The sequence below is a fragment of the Helobdella robusta genome (genome assembly GCF_000326865.2).
Source record: "Helobdella robusta unplaced genomic scaffold HELROscaffold_21, whole genome shotgun sequence".
Lineage (NCBI taxonomy): Eukaryota > Metazoa > Annelida > Clitellata > Rhynchobdellida > Glossiphoniidae > Helobdella > Helobdella robusta.
The window spans coordinates 1,738,321-1,752,497 of record NW_008704124.1 but is presented as its reverse complement, the minus strand read 5'-3'; the positions used below and the strand labels follow the sequence as shown (position 1 = coordinate 1,752,497).

The window sequence follows — 14,177 nt, the reverse complement described above, 5'->3', positions numbered from 1 at the left end:
ATTGTCATGATGAAATCATTTTATTTATTATTTTTATCTGTGTTGCAATCCAATTATGAAAAATATAGCTTAATAAACGAGATTACATTAATTAATTATTAAAATATTAAAACTTAAAGAAATTAAAAACTGATTAAAATATTATATTATATATTATATATATATTATATATAATTTAATTTCTGGTTCAATTTTTATTGTTAGTGTCTGACCACAATATATAATATATATTGTATATAATATATATTGTATATAATATATGTTATATATATATATATTATATATGTTTATGTTGGTCGTAGTAGACTTCTATTTATATTTTATAATTAATAATAATTAATAATAATTAATTTTTAATCATTAATATGCTCTTTTTGGTATTTTAGTTTTTTTTTCCAAAGATTGAAATTGTCTTTCCTAAAATTTGTAAATATTATTCTAGTGAAAAATTATTAATAATATGAATGCAAAAACCCTCTTTTTTTATGATGCATTTAAAACGCGGGACTAACCGTTAGCCGTTATATTGCCTAAGCGATTAGCAGGAATCGATAAGTTGAAAAAAAAACAAATTTATTTATAATTATGTCCACTTTTAAAAACCAAAACGTTATATTTTTAAAAACTATGTAATTATTATTCTAAATTTAAAACATATACATATTATATTTGTTCTAAATATACATATATTTTTGAGATAACCATTTAAAAAGCGTATATTAATACTAATATATAAAAATATATATATATATATATATCTTTGGTGTTGTGTTGCTCATTTTTATTGTTTGTATTTATTGGTTTTGAGGGTACGTAGTGTATGTCTGAAATTAGTGTATGTCTATTATTATATACATATATATATATATATATATATATATATATATATATGAGCAATAACAATATGAACAATGAATATATATGAAAATCAGAACAATAAGTCGTTGCGAATAATGTAAAATATTGTCTATTTTTGTTGTTTTTTGTTGATTTTTTGTTTTAAATTAAATTAATCTCATATTTCCTAGGTCATTTGATAAGTATTGTTGGTTTTGGTCTAGCGTTGTTGTTGTCGGAGGCTGATCCTGGCCTCCCTGGTATCAGGATGGTCGGGGTTAGAACAACTATCTTTGGTGTTGTGTTGCTCATTTTTATTGTTGTATTTGTTGGTTTTGAGGGTACGTAGTGTATGTCTGAAATTGTTTATTTTGCTGCTATGGCAAGTTTTAATTTGTAATTTGTCCAAATGTTAGCTTTCTTCAGTTCCTCGTCGGACATGAATTCATCCGACGAGATGAAACTTTGCAATGCTTTGAATTCTAAAATGAAAAAATGTTAAATTGAGTAACGCGAATAATAAACCGAATATTGTGAATTTGAAAAAGTTTGTAAAAGGTGTATAAGCGTCCTTTAACTTATGTGCTCGCCTATTATATACCAGGAGACCTTGCTCCCTAGAGCTTAACTAGTTATCTAACTCTTTCTAACCGGTCAGTCCCTATTGTATGTCATCTCATTCTTATTATACAAGTTTTATGTGTTCTGGTTAATTATACGTTACATAAACTTATATTAAACTGCTTTATGTCTGTAAATTTGTTGTCTCGTCGTGAACTACTTTTATAACTTAATTATCGTTATAGTTACTTACCTACTTTTACATATTTCTATATATAACCTATATTTACTTATTCCTCTTAAACTAAATTATCATCTACATAATTTACACAACAATTATATTAATGATTTACACATAATTTATACAATGGTGATTATTACTGTACAAGCAGCGGTAATAATAAAGAAACCTCTTTCGTAAGAAAACTACCCTATATGTTGAACTTTTAACTTTTCAAACTATTGTTCGAACTATAATGCCTTTCTTGGAGTTTGAAACACGCGCACGTGATAGCCTAAAGGTGCCAAGTCCTGCTTTGCACTGCCTGTAGTGACCGGCTTCGGATACAAAAAAGGATTTACATGCTTTGTGTGATGTGTCGTTTAGCACGTACTTATATAGATACGATGTTTATGTGCCGACGATACTACTGAGTTTTATATTTTAAAAATAAAAACTTAAAATTATTTTATTTAAATGAGAGCCATAAATAATCATGGTTGATATTAATAAACTGTTAGAAGAACACAAATAAATTAACGCACTTGTGATAGAAAGACGAATTCGATGAGTGTGAATTTGCTGTCAGGTTCAATAAGGATTTTATAAGCACTTGCCGAAATATAAATATTTGTATGCATACTTTATATAACGCATATATAATATACAGCTCACATTTTCTGCTAATACATTCGGGCATAGTCCACAAATTTAATGACAATTTAAAATGTTTGTTTACAACCTTTTGAACATTTTAATACGCACTCACATTTAATATTTGTTTCTTAATATTTTTTTTCTTCATTTGCACTTTCGCGGCGTTTTAGCGTTCTACCAATTTGTGATCGAGAACGATGAAGACAACACGGAGGAATGGGAATGGTACGAAAGTGGATATGTTCCCACAACTTTCAGGTTTATTATCTCGGCAAGTGTTTACAAAATTTTTATAAAATGCAATATCTATATATACTCAAAAACACACACACACACATATATATATATATATATATATATATATATATATATATATATATATATATATATACGGTTGGAATGATTCCTTCCAACCGTATATATATATATATGGTTGGAAAGAGACCATAATTGATGCCATATTTTATAAAATCTAGCGAATTTTTATCTTTTGAAAGCATACGGTTGAACTTTTCAATATTTCTAACAGTAATTTTATAATTATTTATGAAATTAATAAGAAAATCATTGATGTTCATGATGAAGCACATAGTAGGCGATTTTACTCTCCATCAGCGCTTATATAGTAGGGTGTGTCAATTTTATACCGGAAATTGATTTTTTTATATTTTTAAAAACCAGGGGTTACAAAAAGATACATTTTTGTATGCTGAATCCAAATTAACCTTCAGATTTGAAAATTTTAAGCTTGGTAAATTTTATGTTGAAATTTCAGCTAAAATGTTTATTTTTGTAATTTAGGAATTAATTATAAAAATCATCGAAAAAAGAAAACTAATTTTAAGCAACGACAAATTGTATATTTTTATTAAATACTGAAATAGTATTAGCATTATATGCAATGTCTAATCAATGTTATGTCAATTACAAAGTAGACAGTTTTACAGCTTACAGCAAGTGTCAATTATTTCCAAACTTTACGAGATTGTATGTACATGTCCTTCTTGTTCGCATTTCTACACATTAATTGTCTGCTGACGATCTGTGATCTAATATATCCATCCCTTCTTTCCTGACTGTAGACATGTTCACTTGCCTCTGTAACTATCTTGACACATCTCTCAATACTTTGAATGTGTGAGGGCCAGTCTGGGACTATCATTGGAGTGTGCAAAAATTGTTTGACTTGAGCCGTTGTTAAGCTACAAGTTAGAGGAGATTCATACATTTCAGAATCCCAATGAATGAGTTCAAGTAGGCTGCTGGCATCAGGATTGATCTCTGGTGTTACCCTTTGTCTTAAACTCATATCCCCCATCTGAACATTGGCTGATCTTCTTACCACAGGCATCACTATTTGCATCACCTCTTTGTCTTGGATTCTGAAAAGCTCAAGCTGAAAAAGAACAGGTCTCGGACCATCAATCCAACTATGCTTTACTTTGATGTTAAACCAATTAGGCATATAAACTCCGACTATAAATTCGACAATCAATTTCAAATTTCTAAGTGGCATATCTTTCAGACCATGATTGGAAACCCATAATCTGCAACATCTTAGAGCTGTAGTCAACCATCTTGAGTGACAGACAGGTCCAATCTGTAAGTTCGCAAGCCTGTCAGGCACAACACCAGATCTGATAGCATTAACAATCATGTATCCATAATACTGGTCTGTGCTGAGGTCATCAATAAAACTCTGTTTTAACTCAATCAATGAAAGACCAACAGTTATCCTGATAAAATTTGGATTTATTTCCAGGTCTATTGCATCATCAAGTATCTTACCAATTGGTCCTGACCATCGATTATTGCTCAGTGTTGGACCATCCAATTCTTGAATAAGATGTCTCAGTGGTAATTCATTTGTTTAAAGATCACATACCAACCAAACAAGATTTCTGCCAAGTGACACATCAGTAGCTTTATTCCACAAATTAACGATTCTTTCCTGGATTGTTAATTCATGAATAACAACAGGATATTTAAACTTAGAATTTGCTTTGGTCCACTGATAAAAGAGGGCAGTCATAATATCTTTGGCTAGTTCTTTTTTGGTATATTTTTTTTGTCCTTCTCGCTCAACTGCCTTAGCAGAATACCGTATCTTAATAAATCTCTCACAGTTAGTAACTCTGAGGTAATGATCTCCCTGCCAGACCCCACATAATGACCAAGATGAGTGGAGGTTTTTCCTCTGGGAGGCCATAATCAGAATCAAAATAACAATGATAGTAGTTCTTTAATTTATTGCAATATCTGAAAAACATAAAAACAAGTTAACAACATTTTATGTGCGTTAATTGTGGTCTAATTTTATAACATACAATATTAGGTGAAACTGCAAAATCTGATTAAAGAGATGAACTTCAAGCTTGACAAATGCTGCTTTATGTATTTTTCATGATTTATAGCATAACTAACAATGGGGGTATATTCAACTTAAAGTCATGTTACCCGCTCTCCCGTAAATAATGTAGTATATTTATAAAACTTTCACTCAAAATTTACCAAGCTTAAAGTGCATCCATTTAAAATTGAAAGACACCAACGGAAACAGGACATCAAAAAGCTTCTTTTGCCATGCCCTGGTTTTTTCAAAAAAAAACTTTTTAAAATTTGACACACCTTATTGTACATGGCTTGTACATTGTACATTAAACATGCTCTGTTTTTAATCCCTTCGTTAATTTGTTTCAAAGAAACATAGGTCACATTTTGAATACTTTTTGAATACTAATTTGGCACGCTCGGTAAATTTTTTCAAGCAGTGTAAAACACGTGAATTAGAAAGAGCTCCAGCTATAGTCAGTTTGAATAAAAACAATGTTGTTACAGGTACACACATCTTGAAATTACTCCAGGTAACAAGTGCTATATCTGTTAATCATTTGGTAAAATCATCGATAAAACAGATAAAACGAAATTATAAGTTTTTGATTCACTAGCTGTTCTACCGATGATTTTACCGAATAAAAATGATGACAAACCTGATGATTCGCAGCCATCAACCTCCTTCCGACTGTCTCTTCGTGCCAAATTCTCAGATGTGACCTCTAAAGAAAGTGTTTGGACTGAACATGTGCGAGTTAGAGATTGATCGTTCAACATCAACGGCAACTATAATATTGTTAAGAATGTTAATTTAACATTAATTATTGTGAGAGCGCCTCTGAGTAGTTTTATAAAATGTGCCATATATTATATAAATTACCCTATATAAATCTCATTTATAATTGCATATATATGAAAATATATATATATATAGTAAATTTTTAAATTTTTAACACCATCACAAATGATCTGGAATTTTTTTAAACAAATTGTTCATATAGAGCAAATTTATTTGGATCACGCTGGAAGCACCATCTACTCGCAACTTCATTTAAAAAGTTATTTCGATGACTTGTCACATAATTTATATGGAAATCCGCACAGTAAAAATAAATCAAGTTTAGAAACTGACTCCATGGTTGATGAAGTGAGGAAAAAGTAGGAAAGTTTTCTAGGGTTGAAAAACATTTAAAACATTTTAACTATTTTCATTTCAGAGTGTTGAACCACCTGAATACTTCGGAAAATGAATATTCCATAATTTTTACTCTGAACGCAACCAAGGCATTAAATCTGGTAGCAAAATGTTTTGCGTTTAAATCTAAAGCTGTGGATGAAGAGATAGTCAATGATGATGTTCAAAAAAGTTATTCTTTAGACCAAAGTTTGAATTTGGAATATGCCTCAACAAATTTTATTCAAGAAAAACATCATCCAAAGTCATACGGAGTGGGAAAAAAGCATTCGGTTAACAAAGGTTTGTTTGTATATTTGAATGACAACCACACATCCGTCGTGGGAATGAGAAACTCAGTTAACGTGAAAACTAACGCCGACATTGTATGCATTCGCGAACATGATCTGGAGGAGTTTGTTAAAAAGGTCAATGTTGATTTATTCTTTATTTTGTAACACGTTTTTGAATTTATTTTTTTTTTATAGAGAATTAGTTTGAAGCCGTTTGAAAAATTCGAAAGCACTTTTGTTAACAATTTACTCGTTTACCCAGCTCAAAGTAACTTTAACGGTAAAATTAAAACATTAAAAACTTAACAAATGGTTTTTAACTTTGTTTCGATAAATGACATCATTTCAAGGAAGAAGGTACCCAATGACCTGGATTGACGACGTACAAAATTGTTCGGGCTTCTTAGGTAGCTCTGCAGATTGGTCGGTTTTGATTGACAGTGCATCTTATTTGAGCACTTCAACAATTGATTTGAGCATCCACAAACCACAATTCCTCGTTTTATCCTTCTATAAAATGTTTGGTTTTCCAACTGGATTAGGTGATTCAATAGTTTTATTTTTCTATGTATTACAAAAAAATTATTTTTTCATAATAATATTATATAAGGTTTAAGTTAAATTAAATAATTTTATATACTGATATAAATCATGCATTGATTTTAATTTGTAAAATGATATTGGAAATTTTTAGAGCAAATATTATAGGATAATGTGCCTTCAATTTGTTTGAAAAGCATTCAAAATCTTAAATTACAATAATATGTCATTTAATACGGCTGCACTGAATGCTTAGCGTCAGAGGCCCTCAGGATGAGTTACCGTTAAGATCGCAAACAGGTAATGATTTCATATGCGTTTTGAAAAGATGGAGAGTTGGTTGTCGAATGGAAGAGGGCAGGCCGAAATAGAAGAGGAACCGTGGTTAATCAGACCAGATTTGTTGGCAGGCTGATGTAAATTATCTATTTAATTTTATCAAAGATGGGCAACAGTGTAGTGTCTAAACAATAGAAGATTGTGAAGATGAGGTGGCTGACTTTTTTGGCGTATAGTGATTAATTACTATCGATTTGACAGTAATACTTTAGTGGACAGGAAGCCAGTGCTATATGATTAGTGAAGTTGAACTAGTTTGGTCAATTTATTTTCTAAAGGTTGGAGAGAAAAAATGAGCTTTGGATGTGGCATTAACTAAGAAGGAGTTGATATGAGAAAGAATAAGATAACGAGCTAAGATAGAAATCAAATCGATGTAGAAATAACGTTTAATAAGACCGGCAGACCAGATGATGTAGCGGCAAAGTTTTATAGTAGATGAACTATGGGAGTTAAAAAAAAATCAAATGAGTCTGACACTATTTGAAAATGATTGTTGCTTTGACTGTGTTTGAATGTAAAAACTCTGCATATCACATATATTTACTATTTAAATGCGCTGGATGTTTGTTTTTGATACTGATACATCATAAAAATATACTTAAGAGAAAATTCCAAAGAGCCAACAATATTGACAAAAAATTAAAAAGAGCGTTTTAGAGCCTTAAATTGTTGCCGAGGAACGTATTAACGGACTTGTCATGGCCAAATTAGAAAAAGTTAGTTAATAGCCCCTGCAAATGTAAACATCAGCTGCATATAAAATCAGTTTATATAACTTGACAGTTTGTATGGGCCGGATTTAGAGGTGTGGAGGCCCCGGGGCAACGAAGGAGGAGAGATCTCTAATAATTTTCCGATCAGAAAAAACTAACTTTCCATCAAGTTTTAAAAAAAAATTGTCGTTCAGAGCCTATTTTTAATAATTTTCAAAGTTCATCAAAACCAGGTACAGCACGTTCTTAGTAACTTTGAAATTTTTTTCTTCAAGAATGTGATAGTAAAACAACTCCTTAGATTGGTCTATATTGTAGTCTTTTTTTGTATAAATTTGTCAAAGGTACAAATTGAACTAACTCGTTACCAAGACTAAGTTCCCAAATCAACTTTTTGTAAATTTTAACTAATTTCTTTGCAGTGGCATGTAAATTGTGATATATTTTAATTTTATATCTCTTCATCCTTCTTCAGGGCCTTCCCTGCTTTAAATCCGGCCCTGCTTAACAAATTGACTTTTAATAAAAAAAAATAAAAAATTTTGAAACGAGCTTTTATTAATTTAGGTTGTTTGTTGGTAAACAACAAGAAGATATTTTTATTAGAGAAAGAATATTTTGGTGGTGGAACAATTGATATGATGCTGCCTTTCAAAGATGTTCAAAGTTTCAGACCTGGCATGTCGGATAAGTGAGATTTTCATTTCAGTTAACAGTTTGGCTCATATTGATATTTGAAAATTGCCAGCAAGTACAAATTAAAATAAATGTGTGATTTAACCTTGTTCTTTTGCTAGTAGAGTGTATAATGAAAAGAAAATGATAGGGCATTCACTGTACTGAAATTTTATTTTTCATTTTATCAAAATAAACTATTATTATAAGTTGATCCAGTTATTAAAATGTTATATTTTTTAAAAACTAAAGCTTTTATGTCATTTCAATATCGACTCAATTTTTTGCATATTTTAAAATTCCCTAATAAAATTTTTGTTCTTGTTATGCATAAATGTTTCTTCTGCAGGTTTGAAGATGGGACTTTACCGTTTCTTGAAATCTTAGCTGTTAAACATGGATTTGATTCTATGCTACAGATTTATGGTTACTATGGAATGTCTCAAAATATATTGTTTTTTTTCATTAATCACATATTGTCGTAAAAGGTTCATTTGAAAATATATCGAACAAAACATTTGAGCTCTCACGCCACGTCTATTCGAGAATGAAATTAATGAAATACAACAACGGGCAAAATCTCGTGCGTTTGTATCATGATGAAAACAGTTATTCTTTCAGTACAAAGATTTTGCAAGGTCCAATTATAAATTTTAACTTATTTAAACCAAACGGATTTTACATTGGATATACCCGAGTTAGCACTTTTTAATTTTTTAATTTTTTTTTTCAAAATGGATGTAGAAATAATAGATATAATCGTGGTATAGGAGTCGAATGAAAAAGGTCTGACTCCTAGAAAAGATTTTTAACGTTTGCAACATAATTTTGCTAAAATATTATTACTAAATGAAAAATTTTTTAAAAAACACTTGATAATCAGTCAATGAAATTGTTTTTCTTAATAAAATGAAAACCATGTCATTTTATTCACATTATTTGCCGTATTACAAACGATTGCATATCGCTACACAACTCTCTTTTCTCTCTCTCTCTCTCTCTCTCTCTCTCTCTCTATCTCTCTCTGTGTATGTGTGCCCTTTAAAAACACGATTATTTTTAAAATAAAAAAATAAAGAGAGAACGATATTTCAAATTCATAACACTTTCCGGAATTCGGATGAAAAATATCCGACTCCGACCCCTCCCAAAGTTTCGATAGAGTTTTTGTATAATACATAACTTTTACAACTTTACAAATTGTTTGTATAAAAATAAAGTGGTGTTGTTCAATGGCCATTTTTATTCTAGATTCAAAAATTTTTATTTTATTTTAAACAATAGTTCATTTAAAAAACCAGTTGTTTTTGTCCATGGATATATATAATATATATGGATATATATATAGATATAGATATATATATATATATATATATATTATATCCATGTTTTTGTCCTTTATATTTCAGCTTGTCATTATTTTTGGTTACATTGTAACTTGAGGTTTAGTGTGAAGAAAAAAATGTAACACAATCAAAATTTTGAATTAATTTGCTTAATTTGTTTGCTTTTTCAAAAAGGTTGCCATTCATATGCTCATTTCTGATGAAAATCGAAAACAAATTAATTAAAAAAATTGTTCTTTCAATAAGTATAATATTTAGCTTTGGGAATTTAGCTGCTCAAAGGCATCACGCAATTTTCAGTTTTTGAGAAATATTCATATGTGATCAACCTTTAATAATGTTTGAGCTTAGTTAATTCTAAGGTGATCGTTTCGTGTTGTGATTTGTAGGTTACGTTGCCTTCATTGAAGTTTACAAAATCATTTTTGTGGTTTACTACAACATTTTTATTGCTGTTATGATTTTTATAGTTAACAAGATTATGTTCTTTGTATGTTGGAAACCTTCTTTGCCTTCATCAAACGCAGGAGTTCTGTCTCGAAAAACATGTACTTAATTAAAAAAACGCATCAAAATTTGCATTGACAAACAGTGGAGAAAATTACTTTTTTTAATTTATTTTTTAATTTTAACTTTTTTATATTTTTGTAATCAACAAAATTTTGTTTTAGGTAGAAGAACTGGCCAGGGTAAACAATATACATTTGAGAACAGGATGTTTTTGCAATTTAGGAGCTTGTCAAATATATCTTAACCTAACCGATGAAGATTTTATGCAAAATTTTAATGTAATTACTTTTTATTATTTCGTGAATTATATTGAAGCTACTTATGGTATAACTAAAATTATAGTTAGGACATGTATGCGGTGATGGAATCGATATAATTAACGATAGACCAACTGGATCGGTGCGAATATCATTTGGATTCTCATCCACTGCCGCTGACGCTGATTATTTCTGCAATTTTTTGGTCACAAATTTTCTCGAACCAGGAAACGAATCCTTGCAAGAATTTTCAAATTTTTTCTACTTAACTAAATTTGAATACGTATTAAAAGAGATTTGGATTTATCCAATAAAATCATGCTCGGGCATAAAAGTATTTAAATAGGTTTTTACTTTAAACATTTTAAGTAGTTCAATCATTATTAATAGTTAGGGAAATGCAACTTGGATACACGCGGCCTTAAATTTGATCATCACTGGATGGTTATAAATGAATCTGACGGAAAGTAAATTTGAAACACACCATTACAAACAATTTGTATTTGTAATAATTCAATTGATTTGACAGATGCATCAATCAGAAGATTAACTCTCAGTTGTGTATGATTAAAGTTAAGATTTCTGACATTTCTAAATTTATTCTTTCTTCCGAAGGTTTGTTTTAATTTAAGAAATACAACAGTAACCAATATTAGTTGTTTTTAATTTAACAGGACACCCAGATATGGAGTTAAGTATAGACGACGAACCGAAGAAAAATGAAAGCCAAATAAAGATTTGTGAAGGAAAGATTTGTAATGATAGGTAGCTCAACTTTTTTTCTATTCAGTTTATTTTAGAATGTATTTTCAGTTTATTGTAAAAATTGATTTGATAGAATTACGGTAAATGTTAGCAACGATGAAATCAATGGTTGGTTTTCTAACGTGTTACACATCCCACACGCTAAACTGGTTGTGCAATCCACAGATGACAAAAGAACTGTCAAACAAAAATCTGATGCTTGTTAGTTTGATATTTTGCTTTGAAAGCACCGGAGATATATAAGTAATTTAAATTTTTGACTAAAAATTAATGATATTTTTATTTTAATAATTTAAATGAATTGGTCTAACGAAAGAAATATAAATTTAATTAAACCACAAATGAAATTAGCGAATATAGGAAATATATTGTTTCATCTTTTATCTTTTGAACAAGAATATATGATAATATAACGATACCAATGATAATAACAAAAATATTCAATTCAGCGGAAAAGGAAGCATTTTTGAATTTATCCAATGAAGGACAATACCTGCTCATTGGAAGTGCTAGCTTAGCTTACTTGCAAAAAAAGATTACTGATAATTCGGTAAACGGCAAGCCTGAATTTACAGGTAAGCATAGCTCATAAAATTTCATAAATAACAAATTAATTTCTCAACAAATTTAAATTTTTTATGATCAAACTCAAAAGACCTTGATACCCTTGCGGCAAGATTTAGAGCTAACTTCATCATTGAAACTAATGTTCCCTTTGAAGAGGATGGATGGTCAGAAATTCAAATAGGAATGGCACGTTTTAAGGTATTTTGGTATGTGTTATGCTGAGAAACTCGTTATGTATGTATGTATTGAACCAATCAGCAGCAATTAAATGTACTTCACAGTCGTCATCCGATACTTACCGCGTTTAAATTAATTGATTAGTCTTATCTTCCATATCTAATAACTATTAACTGCATATGTTTCTCCATTATTCAACCATCACGGTCAACATTGCTAATGATGGCTTTCATTCGAAATACGCAGATGTTTGACCTTTTTTTCATATTATACTATACATATAAGTTATGAACATAATAAAAAGCGTGTCTTAGAAAACGCCTAGCTTATTAGCTTTACATATCCAACAAGATTTAGATAGCTACCTTCATTAAATTTTACGCATGCTTTTTGAAATAATGCTATAAGAGTGTTTTCACGAACATTAATGTAAAAAAAAATATAAAGTCAGCTTGAAAAAATTTTAATCAATTAGAAAAAAAAACATTCATTGACAGGTAATAAAGCTTTGTAATCGTTGTAAAGCAATATCTCGCGACCAAAATACCGGTATTCAACATAAAGAACCATTGCAAAGTTTGATGAAAATTCCCAACAGAAATGTTAGCAATTGAAGTATTTTAGTATTATAGCTTTAAAAAATATTTCATTCATTTCACAAGAATTTAAAACCCTTCGACAAATAGCACTCGATGCAACGTAGCTATGATCAGATGATTGCTCCTTCGTATCCGTACTACATTATCGTGCTTATTATCCGTTATGTCTATTGTGAAATAATTTCGGCAAATTTTGTTCAAAGCGAGTCAATGTAGACATTGGAAAGTAAATCTTGCTTAGCAAGTTTAACAAGCCAAGTTTAACAAGCCAAATTGGTTGCGTATAGCCCTCATCAGCAATAGTTTGTTTTGTAATTTATTAAAATTTATGATGTTGACGAAAATATATAAGTTCTGAATTGAGGCCATGTTGAGCTGATTTCCGCTGTTTAATTTTAATAATCTCTCTACAACACTAAAATATTATAGCTTTAAAAAATATTTGTAAAAGCTGAACATTTTTCCTTTAAACGAGTTATTATAATAGCAGTAGCAATGATCATTACAAAATGTTTTAACTCAAGTTGCAGCTATTTATCTGAATAAATTTTCATTTACAGCCAACTTTTGGTATCCTGCTGATGAATGAAGACGATGTTAGCTCGTACCCAGAAATACGCTGTGGAGATTTACTGAAAATTATAAAAAAAAAACTTTGTTAAGTTTGAACGATTATAAGTTGATTTAATTTTATTAAGTTTTATTAATAATGATTTGCCGGCGAAATAAAAAATTCGTGTAAAAGCTCTTCATGCGTTTATAAACGTACCGATTACCAGATCATTTATTTAAAAATCGACAATGTAAAGCGTTCATCCCAGCAATATCTCGTAGGATAAAATCAAAATTGCCTGGTTTGTAGCTTTCAATTTTGTTTGTATGAATGTGTGTGTTTGTGAGTGTGCATGCGTGCGTGTAGTTTTACTACATTAGTGAGATATCAATTTATGAGTAGGGGAGATGGGGGCACATTGATCTGTTTTGAGGTTTTTTTGTAACAACAGTGAAACTAACCAAAAAGTGAATATTAATATTTGTGCAATTTACAGAGGAACATTCATTTAATGTATTAAGTTCAGTTTCAATTGTATAATACAAGAAATTTTTAAAAAAATTTAACTTTGGTACAACCCCTACAAAGGATCAAAGCACCCCATATACGGGGTACCATGATCCCTCCCATGGGGTACATTGATCCTAGGTATAAATCAATATGATTTGATGTTCATTTGCCTCCAAAAAACTCGTTAAAACACATTGGATATAATAATTCATAATTTTTAATAAAAATTAACATTAATTAAGATCTTTAAAAATTGTCAAATCAACGGGAAAAACCAAGTGACGACTGACTCGAGCAGTCCCACCATGCTGAATTGGATCTGGAACTTTACAAACAATGTCCTCTTTTATAAATTGATATAATTCATCATTTCTACAGATAAAGTTGAATGATGACATCTTTTCCCTTTTCAAGTATTTTACCATTAAATCTCCAGCTTCCGATATTATTTGGCCAATGTAATGAATAACTTTCTTTTTAGTTTTAAATTTTACTACAACATAGTCATTATTTTTTAATGCAGAACAGTCGTAGTCCAGACTTGGCC

General features: G+C 29.9%; 3 protein-coding genes across 3 annotated transcripts in view; 1 reads left to right on the top strand and 2 right to left on the bottom strand.

Annotated features, from left to right (window-relative positions):
• Positions 1-3,239: 3,239 nt before the first annotated feature.
• Positions 3,240-4,484, bottom strand: HELRODRAFT_171671 (hypothetical protein; the record flags this gene model as incomplete). The annotated part of the gene is made up of 2 exons (XM_009018371.1): positions 3,240-4,125; positions 4,267-4,484. The coding sequence occupies 2 exons, from the start codon at positions 4,482-4,484 to the stop codon at positions 3,240-3,242; spliced, it is 1,104 nt and encodes a 367-aa protein (XP_009016619.1).
• Positions 4,485-5,573: 1,089 nt separating this feature from the next.
• Positions 5,574-12,582, top strand: HELRODRAFT_77660 (hypothetical protein; the record flags this gene model as incomplete). Its single annotated transcript, XM_009018370.1, has 17 exons — positions 5,574-5,767; positions 5,827-5,938; positions 6,071-6,211; positions 6,272-6,356; positions 6,427-6,618; positions 8,239-8,362; positions 8,696-8,772; positions 8,835-9,043; positions 10,364-10,480; positions 10,545-10,793; positions 10,850-10,926; positions 10,989-11,074; positions 11,143-11,224; positions 11,298-11,425; positions 11,674-11,799; positions 11,880-11,989; positions 12,466-12,582. 17 exons carry the CDS (start codon positions 5,574-5,576, stop codon positions 12,580-12,582), a joined length of 2,226 nt encoding a protein of 741 aa, XP_009016618.1.
• A 797-nt stretch (positions 12,583-13,379) lies between these two features.
• Positions 13,380-14,177, bottom strand: part of HELRODRAFT_171668 (hypothetical protein) — a gene marked incomplete at both ends in the record, with an annotated part of 1,891 nt that continues 1,093 nt past the window's right edge. Inside the window, 2 exons of the mRNA XM_009018369.1 lie at positions 13,380-13,418; positions 13,921-14,103. Of these exons, the coding sequence (XP_009016617.1) occupies positions 13,380-13,418; positions 13,921-14,103 (222 nt within the window). The remainder of the gene's footprint in view (positions 13,419-13,920; positions 14,104-14,177) is intronic.